Genomic DNA, 23,717 nt, shown 5'->3' with positions numbered 1-23,717 from the left:
CCGAAACATCGACTGTACTTCTTCCTATAGACGCTGCCTGGCCTGCTGTGTTCCACCAGCATTTTGTGTGAACTGCTGGAAGCAGTGAGTCTGCCTGCAGAGGTGGCGTAATTGAGGCTAAAGCTCACCAGAAAGGAGAGAGTAAGGACAGAAAGGAAATGAGTGGGCAGACATCACTGTGAAGAAGGCAGTGGAGGCAATTGAAATTGCAAGTGTGCAGGATGAAACAATGGAAGCCAGTTTAGCAACATTATATGAAGAGATGTGGGCAAAAGAGAAGGAGAAATGGAGGAGAAAGGGAGCAAAGGAGGGACCAGATGGGAGCTGGACACACAGGGAGAAAGGAGTCGTGGCACCACCATGCTTTAGACAGATACTACTGAAGTTTTATCATGGTGTGATGCATTAGGGAAGGCAGAGCATGATCACAACCCTCTGGCAGGACTGGTGGTGACAGAGATGGGTGGGGAAGTTGAGAAATTCTGCTGCCTTTGTATCATTTGTGCCCGGCATAACCCTGATAAGAGCATAAAGCTTCAGCTGGCAAATCAGCCATGGCCAACAGGACCCTGGGAAAACATCCAGATGGAGTTTACAGGGTCCCTATTCAAAAGCAGGGTGAAAAGCTACTGTCAAGTAATTATGGATCACTTCACCAGGTGGGTAAACAGGAAATCCTCCCAAGGTGGGGAACCCCAGTTGAGGTGTATTTGGATCAGGGAGCACATTTCACAGCGATAGTGATGAAGGAAACGTGCCGACTGCTACTGTTAGGGATTCCAGAACAGTTCCACGTATCTTACCACCCTTCGAGTTCAGGAATGGTAGAAAGGATGAACAGAACAATCAAGAATACCTTAGCCAAAGCTATAGCTGAGAGAGGAAAGACATGTATTGATATATTGCCAGGAATCCTGATGAGGTTATGAGCAACCGCAAACTCTATGTTGGGTCTCAGCCCCTACGAATTGAAAGGCCTTTGTAACCAACTGAAAGTTCAAGGACCAAGCAAAGCAAAAGCTGATCAGAGAGAACTCGAGGGAAAGGAGATAATCCTCCCACAGCCGGGTGATCAAGTCATGGTGAGGGTGCTGTGTGAAAGGGCAGGCTTTGCTCCCAGATGGATAGGACCACAGATGGTACTTTTTACAAGTGTGTGCAGACTCGATGTGGCAGCCAATGGAAACACAGAGCTCAGGTTAAACCATTCAACTCAGCTTTTTGTTGCTCCCACAGAGTGGGGGATCAAGTGTATACAGTAACCCTGTAATTACAGAGAACCTAAGTGATGACCACCAGTTGGCCACAGCAGACCTGACCACAGTTGATGAAAACATACCTGCAGGAAACACGAATGCAGAAGGCACCGAGAGCGTGACAGAAACCCATGAGCAGCATGCTAAAGTGTAATGGTGAAGGTACTCTATAATGAAGGCTGGTTGCTGAAGGTAGATAATTAGTCCAACAGGATAAAACAGAAAAGATGTTGGGGAAAATAAATGGGGATGGACTTAAGTGAAAGCAGAGACAGCAAGTTCCACAACTTTGGTGGCATGACAGACTGAGAAAGACTGCACACAGCAATTGAAGGTAGTCCCCTGCAGTCTGAATAGGGAGTGAATACAAATGAACTGGGCCCTTTCAGCAGTCGGGCCAGTAGACTGGGCAGTGTGGAAGGGAGTGCCACTGAGGAGAGGTCCTTGCAGGTGTTCAAAGAAAGAACACTCCAACCCTTCCTGTACATCGATGAGAGGGCTTGTGAGCCTGCAACACTTACCTTGCTGCTGCCCCTGGAATGCGAGTTTTAGCTACCAGAGAATGGAGGAGTGAAGGCGAGGGAAAATCTACAGATGCTGGAAATCTGAGCATCACACACAAAATGTTGGAGGAACTCAATAGGCCAGCAGCATCTATGGTAAAAAGTACAGTCGATGTTTAGGGCCGAAATGTTGACTCTACTTTTTACCATAGATGCTGCCTGCCCTGCTGAGTTCCTCCAACATTTTGTGTGTGTTGTTGGGTGAAGACAAAGAATTTGATTAAAATGCAATCAGCCAGCAGAGTACAGCCAACAAGTGCACAAAGTAAGCTGCAGTTCTAAAGACTATTGTTCAAACTTCTGGAACAATCTCTCTGCTTAGCACTTTGTAGGCAGCGATTAGTGTTGGTAGGGTAGATGTAGAGGCATATAACATAATTGTGGAGGGGCTGATTCTGAGGCAGGGCATTTTAAGAACAAAGGAACATAAGAAATAGGAGCAGGAGTACGTCATCTGGCCCGTCAAGCCTGCTCTGCTATTCAAGATTATGACTGATCTGGCCATAGACTCATCTCAACCTACCTGTCTTTTCCCCATAACCTGTAATTCCCCTACATTGCAAAAATCTATCCAACCTTGTCTTAAATATATCTACTGAGGTAGCCTTCACTTCTTCATTGGGCAGAGAATTCCAGATTCACCACTCTCTGAGAAAAACAGTTCATCATTTCTGTCCTAAATCTACTCCCCCAAATCTTAAGGCTATGTCCCCTAGTCTCACCTACCAGTGAAAATAACTTTCCTGCCTCTATCTTATCTATCCCTTTCATAATTTTATATGTTTCTATAAGATCACCAGTCCCAGGTGGCTCATTCTCTCCTCATAGTCTAACCTCCTCATCTCTGGAATCAACCTGGTGAACTCCTCTGCACCGCCTACAAAGCCAGTATATCCTTCCTCAAGTAAGGAAACCAGAACTGTACCAGAACTCCAGGTGCAGTCTCACCAGTACCCTGTATAGTTGCAGCATCACCTTTCTGCTCGTAAATTCAATCTCCCTAGCAATGAAGGTCAACATTCCATTTGCCTTCTTGATAGCCTGCGGTACCCGCAAGCCAACCTCTTGTGATTTATGCACAAGAACTCCCAAGTCCCTCTGCACAGGAGCAATATAAATAATAATCTGCTCTTTTATTTGGTGGATGACTACGCATTTACCAAATTTGTATTACATCTTCCAGGCCCTTGCCCACTCACTTAACTTATCTACAGGTTAGATATAGGCCCAAGCTATCTCTGCAAACTCTCCATACCTTCTGCACAAATTGCTTTTCCACTTAATTCAGTATCATCAGCAAACTTAGGTACATTACACAGATCGTGAATGTATATTTTTGCTGCTCTAATTAAGTAGATCCTCCTTTAGCTTGGCCTTTCCTAGTAAAAATTCATTTTTGTCCAGGAGGGCCAAGAGGAGGGACTGGTAGAGTGATTTTTGATTTAGGACATATACATTTAGCAACTGACTTTGGCTACCAGTCATCACATCTGAAATGTATTATAGAATTTTTGGAAGCAATTCGAAAGGCAAAGGATATACTGCTTATATCCCAAAGAGGAAGAAGTATTCTGAAGGAAAGATGACACAGCTGTAGCTAATAAGAGAAGCCAAAGCCAACATAAAGACCCAAGAGAGGGTACATAATAGAGCAAAAATTTGTGGGAAGTTAGAGGATTGGGCAGCTTTTAAAAACCAACACAAGGCAACTAAAAAGGTCATTAAGAAGGTAAAGACGGCTTTTCACATGAAGACAGTTTAATGGCCCTGGGTCTGCATTCACTAAAATTCAGAAGAATGAAGGGTGACCTCATTGAAACATACCAACTGGTGATAGAGTGGATGTGGAGAGAATGTTTCCTGTGATAGGAGAGTTGAAGACTAGAGGACACAACTTCAGAATAGAGGGGTGTCCTTTTAGTATGGAGATGAGGAGGAATTTCTTTAGCCAGAGAGTGGTGAATCTGTGGAGTTCTTTGCCACAACCAGCTGTGGAGGCCAAGTCTTTACATATATTTAAGGCATAGGTTGATAGATTCTTTATTGGTCAGAGCATGAGGGGATAGGGGGAGAAGGCAGGAGATTAGGGCAGAGAGGAAAATTGGATCAGCCATGATGAAATGGCGGAGCAGACTTGATGGGACAAAAGGCCTAATTCTGCTCCTATATCTTATGGTATCCCCATAAGGGAGCAAGTTCCAAGACTTAGACCCAGTATCAATAACGCAACAGTTAAGCTTCCAGTGAATGATGTGGTGGGGCACCAAAACTGGCAATCTGTTGTAGTGGTCATGGGGGGGATGGGCTACTGGAGTAGTCCATAAGACCGAGCTATCAAGTCACTCTACATCCCATGCACCTTAATCTTTTGATTCATTAAAGAAGGAACTTTATCAAACATCTTAATAAAGTTAATGTGGATAACATTCACTTTTCTCCCTTTGTCAATCACTTTAATCACTTCCTCAAATAAATGAAACAAGTTAGCAAGATATGAGATACCCTGCATAAAGCCATACTGACTGTCCCCAACAGGCAACGCTTTTCCAAATGCACACAAATCCTACCCAAGAGGATCCCCTCCAGTAACTTCCCTGCCATCATGTGAAACTCACTAAGCTATGATTTCGTGGATTATCACTACTTCTGTTCTTGAGCATAGGAACATTAGCTACTTTCTAGTCCTCCAGGACTTCACTTGCTGCTAATGAGGAAACACAGATCTTCCATTCAACATCACTTCTCTGCTTTTGTATTCTCTGCTCCTGTTCAGTAATGACCGGCTTTAACAATTACTATTTCAACATGATATGTCATTTCCTAAGATTTATCAACCTATATCCATCCAGGCTTTGGTGATGTACTGGTAGAGGGTGCACATACACATTACCCTCTGTTCTTCAGTAACTCAGCAGGGATATTGTCAATGCCAGGGGACTGTGTGCTCTTAAGGAATGGACAGCTGATAGAATATCCTGGAAGGTTGGTGGTAGACTGGGGTCATAGATAAAAGGAAGTTCAGGCATTTCATCCAGGATGGTGGAGTCTGCGTCGAATCCTGATTAAGCAGGGTGTTAAAATGCTCAGTCCACTTCAGCAAAATGGTATTCTGATTCTTCAGAAGTGTTTGACCATCTGCTGTTTTCAGGGGAGTAATGCATTGACTTATTGGGCCGTAGATGGTTTTGACAACATTGTAAAAATTATGCATGTCATTGTTATCAGCAAAGGACTGGATTTCATGTGCCTTTTCAGTCCATCACTCATTTTGTATGGCCCGTATTGCCTTTTGCACTTTCCTCCAAGCTGCCTGCTGCTGATGGATGAAGGGTTGTCTAAAGTTGCCCGGTGTGCTTTGTGCATGTCCTTAAGCAAGTTGTGGATAGTATCTGAGTTATCGTCAAACCAGTCTTGGTGGTTTCTTCTCTTGGGCTGCTGTCTCATAGAGCGCAGAGCTGATATAGGTCCACTGTTGTTTCATGGTACTTTCTGAACTCAGACAAGGTTCCAGCTCCCTTAGTTTCTCAGCTAGGATTCATCGAAACTCACTTCTTGCTTCTGTGTTTCTCAGGTGGTTGCAATTTAGCCACTTTTTATAGGGTTTCTGCCGCTACAAGGGGGGGGGATGCACTTTCACATGGAGCTTGGCCACAATCATACGATGAGAACATCCCACAACAATGGAGAAATGCAAACATTGTTGTCATTTATAAGAACAAGGGTAACAAGGCCATCTGCGGCAAAAGTAGGGGCATATCACTCCTTTCTGTTGCTGGAAAGGTCCTGGCTGTGATGCTTCAGAGACTCATCAGCAGCATCACCGAGTCAATGCTGCCTGAACCGCAGCGTGGATTTAGGAAGGAGCATGATCGACATGATCTTCACAGCCCAGCAGCTTCATGAAAAGTGTCGGGAACAACATCAAGACCTGTTTATAGCCTTTGTCGACCTCTCCAAAGCATTCGACACTCTACAAGGAGAGCTCTTATGGGATGTCCTCCTCAGGTTTGGTTGTCTCAATGAATTTGTTAACATCCTCCGCCAGTTCCATGATGGGATGACTGCTCAGGTGACCATAGGAGGACTTCCTTGTATGCACAGGGGTGAGGCAGGGGTGTGTGCTAGCGCCAGTGCTCTTTACCAACTTCCTCTTGTGTGTTACCAAGCCTCACCACAATGAGATTGAGGACAGCAGCAGTGTGGCAGTGGACGTCAGATTAGATGGCAACCTCTTTAACATCAGGAGGCTCCACGCAACTACCAAACTCCGTAGAGAATGGGTCCTGGAGCTGCAGTATGCAGATGACTGTGTTCTTGTGGCCCATACTCCAGAGAATCTTCAGACTGTCCTTGCTGTGGCGGTGAGAGCATACAGCAGGATGGGGCTGACTGCCAATACCACCAAGTCAGAAGTGGTTTGCCTTCACTGTTGGTGATGAAAAGCTGTCAGTAGCACCCTGAGGCACTGGTGTTAATCACAGGGGACTTCAATCATGTGGCTTTGGACACGACACTACCTGCTTTCTTCCAGTATGTGGACTGTTACACCAGGGGAAATAGGACTATTGACCTACTGTATGCAAACGTAGAGGACGCATACAGTGCCTCCCCGCTGCCTGCACTGGGGAAAGCAGATCACAACCTGGTTTTGTTACAGCCCAGATATAAATCAATTGTGATGAGGCATCCCACTACCACACGCTCTTTTAGGAAGTGGACGCCGGAAGCTGAACAGGCCCTGAGAGACTGCTTCGGTACTACCAACTGGGATGTACTGCAAGGGGGGCTCTGTGGGGGCGTCGAGGAGGTCACTGACTGCACAACGGACTATATTAACTTCTGCGTGGACGCTGTTGTTCCTGTTAGAACCGTTCGCTATCCCAATAATAAGCCCTGGATCACTAGCCACATCAAAGGCCTCCTAAACCAGAAGAAAAGGGCCTTTAAAGATGGCGATCAGTTGGAGCTTAAAAGAGTTCAGAAGGAACTCAGAGTACGGCTCAGGGGGGCAGTTTAGGAGGAAGCTAGAACAAAAGCTGCAGAACAAAAGCATGAAGGAGGTGTGGGACGGGATGAAGATCATAACCGGATGCGGTGCAAAGCGGGGGCAAACATAAGTGGAGATGTGGAGAAAGCGAACCAGCTGAATAACTTCTTCAATAGGTTCGATAGCACAATCTCATCCTCACCGCAGAACTCCACACCAGGCTTGTCTCTCTACTCGTCCTCCCTCTCACTTCCCTCACAGGAAAATAGCCACTCACAGGAGACCTTACCCACGCCCAAGATTACGGCTGGACAGGTGAAAGGTCAACTGAGGAAGATCTGTACCAGCAAGGTGGCTGGACCGGATGGAGTATCCCTACGATTACTGAGGGCCTGTGCGTCTGAGCTGGGAGAACCCCTTCAGCGCATCTTCAACATGAGCCTGGAGCAGAGAAGGGTACCCAGACAGTGGAAAACATCCTGTATTGTCCCGGTACCGAAGAAACCACACCCAAGGGAGATGAATGACTTCAGACCTGTTGCTTTGACGTCGCACGTGATGAAGACCATGGAGCGGCTGATAATACAGAATCTGAGGCCACAAACCAGGCACGCCCGGGATCCTCTTCAGTTTGCGTATCAGGAGAAGGTGGGAGTGGAGGATGCTATCATGTACTTGCTGCACAAATCCCTCTCTCACCTGGACAGGGTCAGTGGTGGTGTGAGGATTACATTCCTGGACTTCTCTAGTGCCTTTAACACCATCCAGCCCAGGATCTTAAGGCACAAACTAACGGAGATGGGAGTAGACTCACACATGGTGGCTTGGATAACGGACTACTTGACAGACAGACCTCAGTATGTGCGGTTGGGAGACTGTAGGTCTGACACGGTGGTCAGCAGCACAGGAGCGCCGCAGGGGACCGTGCTCTCTCCGGTCCTGTTCACCCTGTACACATCAGACTTCCAATATAACTCGGAGTCCTGCCATGTGCAGAAGTTCACTGATGACACGGACATAGTGGGGTGTGTCAGGAATGGTCAAGAGGAAGAGTATAGGAAACTGATACAGGACTTTGTGATATGGTGCAACTCAAACTACCTGCGTCTCAATATCACCAAGACCAAGGAGATGGTGGTGGACTTTAGGAGACCTCGGCCTCATATGGAGCCAGTGAACATTAATGGAGAATGTGTGGAGCAGGTTAAGACATACAAGTATCTGGGAGTGCAGTTAGACGAGAAGCTAGACTGGACTGCCAACACAGATGCCCTGTGCAGGAAAGCACAGAATCGACTGTACTTCCTCAGAAGGCTGGTGTCATTCAATGTTTGTAGTGAGATGCTGAAGATGTTCTATCGGTCAGTTGTGGAAAGCGCCCTCTTCTTTGTGGTGGCATGCTGGGGAGGCAGCATTAAGAAGAGGGACGCCTCACGCCTTAATAAGCTGGTAAGGAAGGCGGGCTCTGTCGTGGGCACAGAACTGGAGAGTATGACATCGGTGGCAGAGTGGAGGGCGCTGAGTAGGCTACGGTCAATCATGGAAAACCCTGAACATCCCCTGCACAGCACCATCCAGAGACAGAGAAGCAGCTTCAGCAGCAGGTTGCTGTCAGTGCAATGCTCCTCAGACAGGATGAAGAGATCATTACTCTCCAATGCCATTCGGCTCTACAATTCAACCACCAGGGGCAAGACATGTTAAAGTGCTGGGGTTAGGACTGAGCTTAAGTTACCACTCAATGCACTTTAGTAACTATTTAAGGACTTTTTAAAAGCTATTTATTAAAGCTTTTTGGAAGGGTGATTTTAGATGCATATCATATTTATATTGAGTTAAATACTTATGTAATTAGTTTTGCTACAATAAGTGTATGGGACACTGGAAAAATGTTGAATTTCCCCTTGGGGATGAATAAAGTATCTATCTATCTTTCAAATATCTGGGGAGCATTCTCTCTGAGGATAGTGGTATTGACAATGACATCCAGAGCCACATTAAACAGGCATCAGCTGCCTTTGGGAGACTTCGGTGTAGAGTCTTTCAGAACAGGAGCCTTTGTCCCTCCACAAAGGTCGCTGTATTTCTTGATGTTCACCAAGTTTCTTGGTGTTCACCTAGTGGAGAATCTCACCTAGCCCCTCAACACCAGCTCCATAGCAAAGAAAGCCCAGCAGCGTCTCTACTTACTGCGAAGGCTGAGAAAGGTCCATCTCCCATCCCCCATCCTCATTACATTCTACAGGGGTTGAGAGCATCCTGAGCAGCTGCATCACTGTCTGGTTTGGAAATTGCACCATCTTGGATCGCAAGACCCTGCAGCAGATAGTGAGATCAGCTGAGAAGATCATCAGGGTCTCTCTTCCTGCCATCATGGACATTTACACTACACGCTGCATCCGCAAAGCAAACAGCATTATGAAGGACCCCATGCACCCCTCATACAAACTCTTCTCCCTCCTGCTGTCTGGAAAAAGGCTCCGAAGCATTTGGGCTCTCACGACCAGACTATGTAACAGTTTCTTCCCCCAAGCTATCAGACTCCTCAATACCTAGAACCTGGACTGACACCTTACTGCCCTATTGTCCTGTTTATTATTTATTGTAATGCCTACACTGTTTTGTGCACTTTATGCAGTCCTGGGTAGGTCTGTAGTCTAGTGTAGTTGTTTTTTCCTCTGTGTTGTTTTTTTTACGTAGTTCAGTCTAGTTTTTGTACTGTGTCATGTAACACCATGGTCCTGAAAAACGTTGTCTCATTTTTACTATGTATTGTATCAGCAGTTATGGTCGAAATGACAATAAAAGTGACTTGACTTGACTTGACTTGGTATACCAAGCAGTCTGTGTCATCACCCTCCTTTATAGCTGTGAAGCTTGGGTAACCTACAGCCATTACATCAAGTCCTTGGAGTGTTTCCACATAAGCTGCCTTCAGTGCATCCTGGGAATTACTTGGCATGAGTGGTTGCCTCACACTGAAATACTTGTGAAGACTAACTGCAGAAGTATTGAGGCCATAATCACCCCAGTAGCTGGGGCACGTGATAAGGATGCCCCCATGTTGGCTACCCTGCAGAGTGTTGTACAGCCAGCTACATTATGGTCGACACTCAGCTGGAGGGCTGAAAAAGCACTATAAGGATCAGATGAAGAATGCTTTAAGGAAGTGCAAGATCAGACTTGAGGACCTGAAAGATGTTACTGCTGACCGTAACACTTGGCGACAGCTGTGTAGGGATGAGGTTCGTATTCTGGAGAGGGAAAGAACAAGCAGAAGACAGCAGAAGAAAGCCTGGAGAAATGCAGCCATGGTTGCCATCACTAACACCACATATACATGCCCCACCAGCAACAGAACTTGTGGGTCCAGGATAGGACTATATAGTCATCAAAGATCTCACCGTTAAAGGAGTTGACATTGTCATTGGATTCCGATGGACAGCTGGAAAAGATCAACCTATATACTCAGACCCTGAACTTACACATATTTAGACCTGTATCATTTAGTTTCTCCTCAATCTTTCATACATTACTTCACAAATTCCTCTATTAAACTTCACCAGCCACTTGTATGCTTATTGTGCTATGCTGTGCAAACAGAAACATCACCTCCCCTTCAACACACAATACTCCTCTGCCAAGACTCAACCTCATGGCTGATCTAATTACTATCTCAACTTCACATTCTCATCTTCCCAAGGTAACCTTCCATCCCCATGCTTAAAATCTGCCTACTTCTGCCTTAAGAAATGTGAAAAGACCTTGATTCTTGTGTCCTTTGAGAGAAAGCATTCCAGCTCTCCAAGAAATAAAATTTGTCCTCATCACCAATTAAAAGTATTTTTTCAACTTATTTTCTTCTCCTCACTCTTTGCCACATCTTCATGCTTTCTGCAGCCATGTATCAGTCATTAGCGCATATCAAGGAACAGAACAACCAATTTCTGGCAAACACCACAGTTCATCAGCCATCAGTGTTACAAACGACTACATATCACTGATCCCTGCTTCCTGCTTCAAAGCCAATTGCCTACCCATACTTGGTAGTTCAGCTTTAATTCTACAGACTGGTTAGTATTTTGAATACTTGCCCACCTTAGTGCTATTCACTGAAATAGAACTGAAAAACACTTACATCATCATCATCATCATCATCTTCCTCCTCCTCTTCATCTGTGTCCCCCTGCAGTTTGTCACTCAATGTAGGAAGGTCTGCAGCATTCGCTTGCTCCTCGATTGCCAATCTAGATAATGAGGAAGGTACTGGAGGACCGATCAGATCGCTGCTTGAACTATCACTATCTTCATGTCCACTTTCATCTTCAACAGGTGACCTTTCAGAGACAAGTAACAATCATTAATTGATAATGTGTTGGTTTACTGTTGTCAAATGCACTGAGATAAAGTAAAAAGCTTTGTTTCAGACAGCTGATCTGGACGATTTGGGGCAAAGGGCCTGTTTCCTTGCTGTTCAACTGACTGTCTAATTCCTAACACAAAGATGTTGAGCTCGTACAAAAGGAAAAACAATAACAGAATACAAAATATAACTTCACAGTTATAATGAAAGTATAGTGCAGGTGAGCAAATAAAGTGCAAGAACCATGACAGGGTAAATTAAGAGTTCACCTTTTAATGTATAACAGGTCCATTCAACAACCAAGCTATAAACATACTTATCTGAATATTCAAACTGCCCAGTGCCCTAAGTGCTCCATAAAGCATAATATCCATGCCGGACTATATCTGTAGTGATGGGTAGAGAGGGCCCCTAGCACTTTGTTATCCATAGGAACAAGGGGTTCGTAATAACCTCTTACCTATCAATGGCTTCAGGATGCTCTTTCCTGGTTGGGGTGCTTAATTTCCCAGTGCAGGGTGTTGACTGAAGAGATTCTGCTGCAGTCTGCTCCTTCTCTAATAATGATGGAAAACATTAGAAGTTCAGATAAGTACTTTGACATTCAATGTCAGGAGTAAAATGGCACAGAGGACTTTATTTTGTCTATTAACTTTCATGACCTGTGTGACTCCAGTAAGGGTGGAATTTATCACCCATTGTTATCACCTTAGAGATGGTGGTTGTAGACTACTGCTGCAGTCCAACTGCGTGTTCAGCTGTCAGGTAGGCAGTTACAGATTTTTGACTCAACCATAAAGAACTAGCAATATACTTCCAAGTCAGGATCATATTTGACTTAAGTTGTTGAGAAGGCGTATGGTGTGTTGGCATTCATCAACCATGGGATTGAGTTCAAGAGCTGTGAGGTAATGTTACAGCTATATAAGACCTTGGTCAGACCCCACTTGGAGTACTGTGTTCAGTTCTAGTCACCTCACTACAGGAAGGATGTGGAAGCCATAGAAAGGGTGCAGAGGAGATTTGCAAGGATGTTGTCTGGATTGGAGGGCATGCCTTATGAGAATAGGTTGAGTGTACTTGGACTTTTCTCTTTGGAGCGACGGACGATGAGAGGTGACCTGATAGAGGTGTATAAAATGATGAGAGGCTTTGATTGTGTGGACAGTTAGAGGCTTTTTCCCAGTGCTGAAATGGCTAACATGAGGGGGCATTGTTTTAAGGTGTTTGAAAATAGGTACACACGGTATTGACCGGGTCTCCCAGTACACTCTGTATTGATTTGTTTTCTGGCAAAACCATGCATGGTAAGTAGAATAGTACAGAGTTTCTACGTATCTGTTAGAATAAAAGGTAAGGCTTACAGGTTTAAGGAACCTTAGTTTTTGATAGAAATTGAGGCCCTACTTAAGAAACTGAAGGAGGTGCATAGCAGGTATAGGCAGGCAGGCACAAATGAGAGACTCGAGGAAGATGCAAGGGAACACTGAAAAGAAAAATGACAGCAGGGCTAAAAGAGAACATAAATTTGCTCTGGTAGACAATGTGAAAGAGAATCCCAAGGGTTTTTCTAGCTAATATTAAGAGCAAAAAGATAGCAAGATACAGAATTGGTCCACTTGAAGATCTATGCAAGGAACTAAAAGACAAACAGTGAATGGTAGGAAACCATAGATGCAGTAGAACTGAGGATTTAGGGAATACAAATCCCTAATTCTTTGAAAATCACGTCATAGGCAGAAAGAGAACTTTTGGCACATTAGCTTTCATAGATCAAAGTGTTGAGTACAGAAGCTGAGATGTTAAGTTGAAGTTTTATAAGACATTAGTGAGGCCAAATTTAGAGTTTTGTGCACAATTCTGGTCACCTGCCTACATGAAAGATGTCAACGACATTGAAAGAGTTCAAAGAGAATTTACAGAGATGTTACCAGGACTTGAGGAGCTGAGTTATAAGGAAAAGTTGAATAGGTTAGGATTTTACTCCCTGAGCACAACAGAATGAGAGATTTAATAAAGGTATACAAAATTATGAGGGGTACAATTAGGGTAAATACGAGCAGGATTCTTCCGAAGATTGGTGAGATGCAATGAGAAGACAGGTTTAGGTGAAAAGCAAAATATTTGAGATTCTGATTGGCAACTGCTTCACTCAGAGGGGGCTGAGAATTTGGAACAAGCAGCCAATCGAAGTGGTAGATACTGGTTCAATTGTAACATTAAAGAGTAGTTTGATTAGATACCTGGATGAGAGTGATATGGGGGGCTCTGGTCCATAAGACAGGAGCAGAGTTAGGCCATTTGGCCCATCGAGTCTGCTCCATCATTGAATCATGGCTGATCCTTTTATTTTCCTCCTCAACCCCATTTCCCAGCTTTCTCCCCGTAACCTTTTATGCCATGTCCAATCAAGAATCTATCAATCTCTGTCTTAAATACATCCAACTACCTGGCCTCCACAGCTACATGTGGCAACAAATTCTTCAAATTCACTACGACACCCTCTATCTTGAGGCTGCGCCCTCTTGTCCGAGACTCTCCCACCATGGGAAACATCCTTTCCACATCTACTCTATCTAGGTTTTTTAACATTTGAAAGGTTTCACTGAGATTCCCCCCTCATCCTTCTAAATTCCAGTGAGTACAGACCCAGAGCCATCAAATGTTCCTTGCATGCTAACCCTTTCATCCCTGGAATCATCCTTGTGAACCTCCTCTGGATCCTCTCCAATACCAGCACATCTCTTCTCAGATGAGGAGCCCAAACTGTTCATACTCAAGGTGATGCCTCACCAGTGCCTTATAAAGCCTCAGCATCACATCCCTGCTCTTGTATTTTAGACCTCTTGAAATGAAAGATAACATTGCATTTGCCTTTCTCACCACTAACCCACCAACTCAACCTGCAAACCAACCATTTGGGTGTTCTGCACAAGGACTCCCAAGTCCCCTTGCATCTCAGATTTTTGGATTTTCTCCCCGTTTAGAAAAGTCTGGATGCAGTTAGATCAGAGTAGGCAGAAAAGTAGACTAGATGAGGGTGACAGGACAACTGCGTCCTGGACAACTGTGTCCCGGTCAAATGCGTCTCGGTCATTGGCGTCCCTGGACATTTTTTTTTTGCATCCCAGATATTTGTGTTCAAATATATGTATATTTCATATTAGATATAATTTTTTATTTTTATATCTTTGTGTCCTGAACATTTCCATACCAATATATGTGCATTTCATAAAAGATATAACAGTTTTATTAATTAAAGAAGGGTTTGTAGCATACATTTTATTGATTAAAAAATTGAATTTATAAGTCTAAACTTAAAAAGTATGCATGTTGTGCGCAACTCCTTGTAAGAAACTTAATTTGTCCTCAAGATTGTAACGTGCAATTAATGATTGAAGATGCTTATTGCTATTCTTATTTCTTGGTTGGACAATAATCCTTCATTGGTAGTCAATTTTTTTCTTTGTCGCCATAGCTTCCTCTTCCTTCAACACATTAATTAATTTCCAAACAGAAGGGTGTTGACAAGTAATTGAATTCTGGATAGCATTATGCCACCCCTCTAAACTATTGTTAGATCTAGGCAAGTCGTTCATTGTTTGATCATGAACATTCCAAGATGCAATGGAAAAGGTTACTGCAATCCTGTGCCCACTTGTACCCCTTGCTTGGCCAATGTATGTACCTTCAAAGTATGTGATGAATTCGGGAGGTAAGTCGTGATCTTCACTCAGATCCAAAAAGCCTGCTTCCACATCATTTACTGGAAGGAAAGCTAATGCAGAGGGACACCTAATTTTTAAATTGAATTCTTGATCTTCGTTATACCGTTGTCTTAAACCGAGGCTGCATATTTTCTTAAAGATAGATTTTGGCAAAAGGAAAATACACAAGCTTATTTTTGCATTAGGATATGTTTCTGCTACACTCTTTCTTGCTCCTAGTTCAAAATCCGTCAGCACTAATTTGGGATTAAGTTGAGGGAAAGTCTGCAACAAAAGAGCGAATAGGTGGTCATATGTTTCTTAAGTCTTATTGGGTAGAAGAGCAAAAACACGGGGAATATTGAATGTACCATCTTGGACATGGATGCAGTACAGTTGATAATAGATTTGTGGTCAAATTTTAAACGTGTCATCTGATTAACTCTAAAATCGATTCTTTTGCTCTAATTGCAGCAGTAGAAGAACCATGGTTATGCTCATTAATTCATTTTGTTATTTCATTGCTCTCAGTATTAATTCTTGCTTTGCAGAATCGTACCACGCATCTCCAGTAAGTTTTCGTGCCCGCAGCATTTTTCTTATGATAGTAATAGATATAACTTCCGTCATCAACAAGTATATTTCCACCTTTGCTTGATTTCAAGAACTGTGACGTAGCTTAGTTTCTGGAAAAAAAGTAAATTTAAAGCCAAATTGTAATAGGAAACATGTGGGAGTTTGTTTATAAGTAGCTCAGTCGCAAACAAGGCATCTCTCATTTGCGTACAATTATCCTAACTGATTAGATGGTTGCTTTTTGAGCAGAGATAAGAGGCTTAGTATATATAACATGGGGTTTGTTACCGTGGGACGCAAATGACCAGGACGCAAAAAAAACAGATGCAAATGTCCAGGGACACAAATGACCGAGAGACGATCATCCAGGACGCAAATACCCTAGTACCCAAGATGAGGTGAAGGGCTTATATCTGCACTGTACTACTCTGTGACTCAAGAGTGTGTTTAATTAAGTTGGAGACTTGATATTGAGTCTTGCAGGTGGCAGCATGCCCAGATGGAGAACGAGGTGTTTCCCAAACTAGCGTTGTGTTCTACAGATGTACTGTGAAGACCAATTTGTCTGGTTGCATAACTGTCTGGTATGGAGGGCCATTACACTGGATCAGAAAGAGCTACAGAACGATGTTGGCAGCTTTGTTAGTGTTGTTGGGGATGGCTTAAACTAATTTGGCAGGGGGGTTGGAACCGGAGTAAAGGGATTCAAGATAAGACGGATGGTAAAAAAGCAAAGATAGTGTGCAGTCTGACTGTCAGGAAGGGCAGGCAGATGATAGGAAAAAAATTGCAGCCAGCAGGGTGAGTATCAGTGCATTTGGGATGAAGAATCAAAAAGAATAGCAAATGCAGCACTCAAAGTGTTATATCTCAATGCATGGAGTATACGAAATAAAGGTGGATGATCTTGTTGCACTATTACAGATTATCAGGTATGATGTTGTGGCCATAACTGACTTGTGGCCAGGAAGTGGACCACAGATTACAACAGGAAATAGACTCTTTGGAATTCCAATAGTATTCAGGGTATTAAGAGGGGGGATAAAATGCATAAGGTTTTGTTGTATGCAGATAACTTTTTTGTCTACATTTCAGATCCTAAGAAATCTATTCCTTCAATGCTATCCATATTTTCTGAGTTTAGTAGTTTTTCTGGATTTAAGTTAAATTTATACAGAAGTGAGTTATTTCCCATTAATAATCATTTGGATCAGTATGAGCAATTACCTTTTAGTATTGCTAAAAATCAATTTACTTATGTTGGCATTAAAATTACCAAGAATTTTAAAAATCTGTATAAATATAATTTTCTTCCAATAATCGATTATACCCAACAAACACTTTCTAAATGGTCTCCTATGATGCTATCATTAATTGGTCGAATTAATGCTATTAAAATGATAGTTCTACCGAAATTCTATATATATTTCAAGTAGTTCCTTCATTTATTCCTAAACAGTTCTTTGACAGAATAGACTCTAAAATTTTATCTTATATTTGGAACAATAAAAATCCTAGATTGAGTAAACCTTTATTGCAGAAATTAAAAAAAGATGGTGGTATGGCTTTGCCAAATCTTAGACTGTACTATTGGGCAATTAATATTTGATATTATTACCTGTTGGATTCATTATTCAGACATATATGACTGTCCTTTCTGGGTGGAATTGGAGAAAAACTCAGTGAAGGGGCATTCCTTGGCCTCTTTACTGAGAGCTCCTCTTTGCTTTCTGCTCTCTAAGTTTGGTAGACAAGACCTTAATCCTATTATTAAACATACATTAAAAATTTGGTTTCAGTTTCACAGATTTTTTCAATTAAATAATTTAGTCCTTTCTAGTAAAATATATCATAACTATTTTTTTTTAAACCATCAATTTTAGATCAGGCTTTTTTAATTTGGAAAACCAAAGGAATAATAACTTTTTTGGATTTGATTACAGGGAATGTTTAATGTCTTTTACTTAGCTAGTGGATAAATTTGATTTATCTTTATTAGATACACTTTTTTAGATATTTACAAATTAGGAATTTATTTTATTTTTTTTTTTACTTACTTTGCTTCCAAATTATCCCTCTGCTCATCCATCTACAAACCCCATTTCCAGAAAAGTTGGGATATTTTCCAAAATGCAATAAAAACAAAAATCTGTGATATGTTAATCCACGTGAACCTTTATTTAACTGACAAAAATACAAAGAAAAGATTTTCAGTAGTTTTACTGACCAACTTAATTGTATTTTGTAAATATACACAAATTTAGAATCTGATGGCTGCAACACACTCAACAGAAGTTGGGACAGAGGCATGTTTACCATTGTGTTACATCACCTTTCCTTTTAATAACACTTCTTAATCGTTTTGGAACTGAGGATACTAATAGATTTGCAATTGGAAATTTTGTCCATTCTTGCTTGATATAAGACTTCAGCTGCTCAACAGTCCGTGGTCTCCGTTGTCTGATTCTCCTCTTCATGATGCACCATACATTTTCAATAGGAAATGGATCTGGACTGGCAGCAGGCCAGTCAAGCACACGCACTCTGTGCCTACAAAGCCACGCTGTTGTAGCCCATGCAGAATGTGGTCTGGCATTGTCCTGCTGAAATAAGCATGGACGTCCCGGGAAGAGACATTGCCTTGATGGCAACATATGTCTCTCCAAAATCCTAATATATGCCTCAGAGTCAATGGTACCTTCACATACATGCAACTCACCCATGCCGTGGGCACTGATGCACCCCCATACCATCACAGATGCTGGCTTTTGCACCTTTTGCTTATAACAATCAGGATGGTCGTTTTCATCTTTAGCATGGAGAACTCGACACCCGTTTCTTCCGAAAACTAGCTGAAATGTGGACTCATCTGACCTTTATTTACCTTCTTGATAACCTTTTACACCTGCAAACCAACCTTCACGCACAAACATACAAACTCTGCAATCTCAAAAATTCTCCTTTGAAAGCCTCCCACTTACCAACGACGTCCTTGCCAGAGAACTACCTGTCCCAATCCATGCTTTTTAGATCCTTTCTCATTTAATCAAATTTGGCCTTTTTCCAGTTTAGAACCTCAACCTGAGGACCAGATCTATCTTTATCCATGATCAAGTTGAAACTAATGGTGTTATGATCACTGGAACCAAAATGTTCCCCTACACACACTTCCGTCACCTGTCCTAACTCGTTTCCTAATAGGAGATCTAATATTGCATCCTCTCTTGTCAGTACCTCTATATATTGATTTAGAAGACTTTCCTGACATATTTTACAAACTCTAACCCGTCTAGACTTTAACAGTATGGGAGTCCCAATCAAAATTAAAATCCCCTACTACCACAACTTTATGTTTCCTGCAGTTGTCTGCTACCTCTCTGCAGATTTGCTCCTCCAATTCTCGCTGACTATTGGGTAGTTTGTAATACAACCCCATTAATTTGGTCATACCTTTCCTGTTTCTCAGCTCCACCCCTATGGCCTCGGTAGACAAGCCCTCTAATCTGTCCTGCCTGAGCGCTGCTGTAACATTTTCCCTGACTAGCAATGCCACCCCCCTACCCTTCATCCCTCTGCCTCTATCACGTCTGAAACATTGAAACCCTGGAACATTAATCTGCCAGTCCTACCCCTCCTGTAGCCAAGTTTCACTAATGGCTACAATGTCATAATTCCACGTGTCCATCCACGTCCTCAGCTCATCAGCCTTCCCCACAATACTACACGCATTTAAATAGACACACCTCAGAAGATTATTACCACCACACACAATTCTTCTATTTGTGACTTAGCATGAAACTTTATCATTTATTTTCACCCCTGCTGCACTATCTACTCTGTCACTCTGGTTCCCAACCCCCTGCAAATCTAGTTTAAACCTTCCCCCCCCTCCCCCCCAATAGCACTAACAAACCTCCCTGCACAGATATTGGTCCCCCTGCAGTGCAGGTGTAACCAGTCTCTCTTGTACAGGTCCCAGCTGCCCCAGAAGACATCCCAATGATCCTGAAATCTGAAACCCTGCCCCATACACCAGTTCCTCAGCCATGTGTTCATCCTCCAGAGCATCCTATTCTTACCCTCACTGGCACATGGCACAGGTAGCAATCCTGAGATTACCACTCTCGAGGTCCTGCCAAGCTCTCTATACTCACTGTTCAGGACCTCCTGACTCTTTCTTCCTACGTCATTGGTACCGATGTGTACCATGACATCTGGCTGCTCACCCTCCCATTTCAGAATGCTGTGCACGGGATCAGAGACATCCCTGACCCTGGCACCCGGGAGGCAACAAACCATCTGGGAGTCTCTGTAGCAACCACAGAACCTCCAGTCTGTACCTCTATCGAGTCCCCTATCACTACCACTCTCCTCTTCTTTCCCCCTCCCTTCTGCACTGCAGAACCAGCCCATGCCAGAGATACAGCTTCTGCAACTTGACCCAGTTATTCCCCCCCCAACAGTATCCAAATCAGTATAGTTGTTGTTGTGGGGAATGGCCACAGGGGAACCCTGCTCTGCCTGCCCTTTCTCCTTCCCTTGCCTTACGGTAACCCAATTACCTATGTGCTGCTCCTTTGGCGTACCTGCTTCCCTGTAGCTACTATCTATAAACTCCTCATTCTCCCGAATGATACAGAGGTCATCCAACTCCTGCTCCAGTTCCCTAACGTGCTTTGTTAGGAGATGCAGCTGGATGCACTTCTTGCAAGTGCCGTTGTCAGGGACACCAGAGGTCTCCCTGATTTCCCATATCATTTAAGAGGAGCACTCCAATATCCTGCCTGGCATTCTCTCTACTCTAAACAAACAAAACTTACAGTAGCCTACCCTCACCTCAGCCTGTTCACACCGAAGTCTGTTGAGCCAAAACTGTCCCACTCTGACTCAGTCCACTCCAACAATGGCCACTATGACACTGGCTGCTGTATAAAACCTTTTTTTAAAACCTTTGGTGCGCTATGTCATGCGCCTGAGTAGCCTAGCCTTTTTTCCCTGATCAGTTTTTTAAAATGGCTTCTCTCTGAGATGCCTTTACTTCTTCACTCTCTGCCCCTTGCTTCGATTTAGAAGACTACTGAAAAATTCCTCTCCTTTTTAAACCATTGTATATCATTGATATACAACATAAAAGCAGTCCCAACACCGATCCCTGCGGAACATCACTAGTCACCAGCAGCCAATCAGAAAAGGATCCTTTTATTCCCACTCACTGTCTCCCACCAATCAGCCAATGCTCTAACTGTGCCAGTAATTTTCCTGTAATACTATGGGCTTTTAACTTGGTAAGCAGCCTCATGTGTGGCACATTGTCAAACGCCTTCTGAATGTCCAAATATACAACATCCACTGCATTCCTTTTATCTTTACGATGTGTAATCTCCTCAAAGAATTCCAACAGGTTTGTCAGACAGGATTTTCCCTTGAGGAAAGCATGCTGACCTTGACTTATCTGGTCCTGTGTCACCAAATACTCCATAACCTCATATCCTTAACAATTAACCCCAACATCTTCCCAACCACTGAGGTCAAGCTAACTGGTCTATAACTTCCTTTCTGCTGCCTTCTGCCTTTAACGAGTGGAGTGACATCTGCAATTTTCCAGTGCTCTGGCACCATGCCAGAGTCCAGTGATCTTTGAGACATAATTACTAATGTTTTCACAATCTCTAAAGCTACCTCTTTCAGAACCCTAGGGTGTAGTCCAAGTGGCTCAGGTGACTTATGTACCCTTAGGTCTTTCAGTTTTTTAAGCACCTTGTCCCTTGCAATAGTAACTGTACTTATTTTTTCTTCCCTCACACTTTTCACCATCTGGCACACTGATAGTGTCTTCCACAATGAAGATTGATGCCAAATACTCATTTAGTTCATTTTCCATTTCCTTGTCCCCCGTTATTATTTCTCCAACCTCATTTTCTAGCAGTCCTATATCCACTCTCATCTTTTTTTTTACATACTTGAAAAAGCTTTTACTATCCACTTTGTTATTGACTGCTAGCTTGCTTTCATATTTCATCTCTTCCCTCCTCATGAGTCTTTTAGATGTTCCCTGTAAGGTTTTAGGTTTCCCAATCCTCCATCTTGCCACTATTTTTTTTGTTTTCTGTCCTGTCTTTTGCTTTACATTAGTTTTGACTTCCCTTGTCAGCCACAGTTGTACAATTTTGCTATTTAAGTATTTCTTCATTTTTGGAATACATCTATCCTGCACCTTACTCATTATTCTAGAAACTCATGCCATTGCTGCTCTGCTGTCATCCCGAAACATCGACTGTTCACTCTTTTCCATAGCTGCTGCTTGGACCGCTGAGTTCCTCCAGCATTTTGTGTGTGATATTCAGCCAAATTCTGTTTCTGATTGATCATAACAGTGCAGAATGTCACACACAATAAGGATTGAGACAGTGAAATAAAGCAGCAGAAGGTCACTGTCACTGCTATGGACAGAAAACAAATTCAACAAAGTGATCCTTAATCTGTGCTCACTTTCTCCGGTGTGGAGGAGGTCACTGCCAGTACCAATGCAGTGAACAAAATTCAAAATGCAAAGTCACTTTCATCATCTTGAAAGATTTATTGGGTCCCTTGGTGATGAGAAGGGAAAGACAATGCCAAAATCAAAATGGAATTAAAATTTATTATCAGAGTACATAGATGTCACCACATACAACCCTGAAATTCGCATCTCCTTCCTAGGTTGTGTGGACAAGTACCATAACACAGAAGCGACAAGAGGGGAGAGAAAAGCAGACAGAGGGAACATGTGTCTGGCTATATCTTGTCTCTTAGATACGTTTCCCTCCCTGCTGCCCCCGCCTGATCCCAAGATTCCAGCCGCAGTCTTACCCAACACTTTTCTGCTCCTCTCAATGGCAGTCCGACGTGTCTGTTCAAATATGGCCTCCAAGTCAAAGGTCCTAGCTTTCTTTCCTGGGAAGAATACAATTGCTTTAAGAGTATGGAATTTAAAACATTAACAACACAGCTTGCCAGGGCAACGGCTCAAACAAATGACAGCTATGAACAAAATGTCACCCTCTGGCACCTTATCACTCCATTATCTAACCACAATAGCTCAATGACTTCATTCCAAATATTGGTGTTGTTACGAATGTGAAGCAACTCTGAGGGGCCGAAGGGTACAAAGTCGCCCCCTCCTTTTTGAGAATCGCAAGATCGCTATTATTTCGGGTCTGAGACCCAGGAAATGAGAGAGAGACATCCAGAATACACAAGGTTTGAAATGTGTCCTGACATCAGCGGAACGGAACCACTGACAATGGCCATTGTCTCTTGGAGTCGGAATTGTGTATTGAGTACTGTACTATTCATTGAAAACCCTCAGGGTGGTCTGGTTGAGGGATTGCATCATCCCAACCAGATTGACATCTGAGACCCTGTGAGTAAGGATAAAAGAGGGGTCTGGGGAACAACCCCTTTAGACGCACCAGGAGAAACGCTAGAAATCCCGTGACAGCGTTTTATAGCAAAAGCCGGTGGGGGCTCGTATGCGTCCTCCCTTGCCTGGGTGGCGGGCTCACCACGGAAGAACGGTTTAGCTAAAGGAGGGGCCACACTTGAAAAGGCAATGACAACAAGACACCTGACGGATTGAAATCATAAAGGTTGGAAAAACCCGTAGCGGTAAATGTTCCCATGATCTCTCTCTCTCTCTCTCTCTCCCCAACAAAGTACAATACAGCGACAACCAAAAGGCGGCAGCTTGTGGAACTGCAGTGAACTTTACATTTCCATCGGACAATAAATTATCCCCTAGACAACGATAGAGCTTATTTCTTATTATTATTATACCCGCACTTTTAGATTTAGTATTGATGACAAATATTATCTGTATATTTGCATTGATATTTTTGTGTATTTTCACTAATAAATACTGTTAAAAATAGTATCATCAGACTTCAACGGACGTCTCTATCTTTGCTGGTAAGTGACCCAGTTACGGGGTTCGTAACAGTGTCTATATGGAAACATAAATATATATGTATCAACAATGCCTCACTGTCCGATTTTTAAAAAGACCATCTTCTTGTTAAGGAACAAATGAGGCACTTGTGGAGTATAAGAAATGAAAGAGAGGACTCTAGAAGAAAATCAGGAAGGCAAAAAGAAGGCATGAGGTTGCTCTGGCAGACATGGTTAAGAGGAATCCCAAGGGCTTCTGCAGGTATATTAAAAGTAAGAGGATAGCAAGGGCCAAAATTGTTCCCTTGAGGATCAGTGTGGTTATCTGTGCGTGGAGCC

General features: G+C 43.1%; 1 protein-coding gene across 2 annotated transcripts in view; it reads right to left on the bottom strand.

Moving 5' to 3' along the window:
- The window catches only part of LOC132396487 (WD repeat-containing protein 70), a 182,490-nt gene that overhangs the window by 151,042 nt on the left and 7,731 nt on the right, over positions 1-23,717 (bottom strand). For both annotated transcript variants that reach the window (XM_059974030.1, XM_059974029.1), the window contains exons 3-5: positions 22,302-22,385; positions 11,630-11,726; positions 10,945-11,143 (exon numbers count right to left, since the gene is read on the bottom strand). In XM_059974030.1, coding sequence (XP_059830013.1) covers positions 10,945-11,143; positions 11,630-11,726; positions 22,302-22,385 — 380 coding nt within the window. The remainder of the gene's footprint in view (positions 1-10,944; positions 11,144-11,629; positions 11,727-22,301; positions 22,386-23,717) is intronic.

This window comes from Hypanus sabinus, chromosome 7 (genome assembly GCF_030144855.1).
Source record: "Hypanus sabinus isolate sHypSab1 chromosome 7, sHypSab1.hap1, whole genome shotgun sequence".
Classification (NCBI taxonomy): domain Eukaryota; kingdom Metazoa; phylum Chordata; class Chondrichthyes; order Myliobatiformes; family Dasyatidae; genus Hypanus; species Hypanus sabinus.
This window is presented reverse-complemented; position numbering and strand designations above follow the sequence as displayed.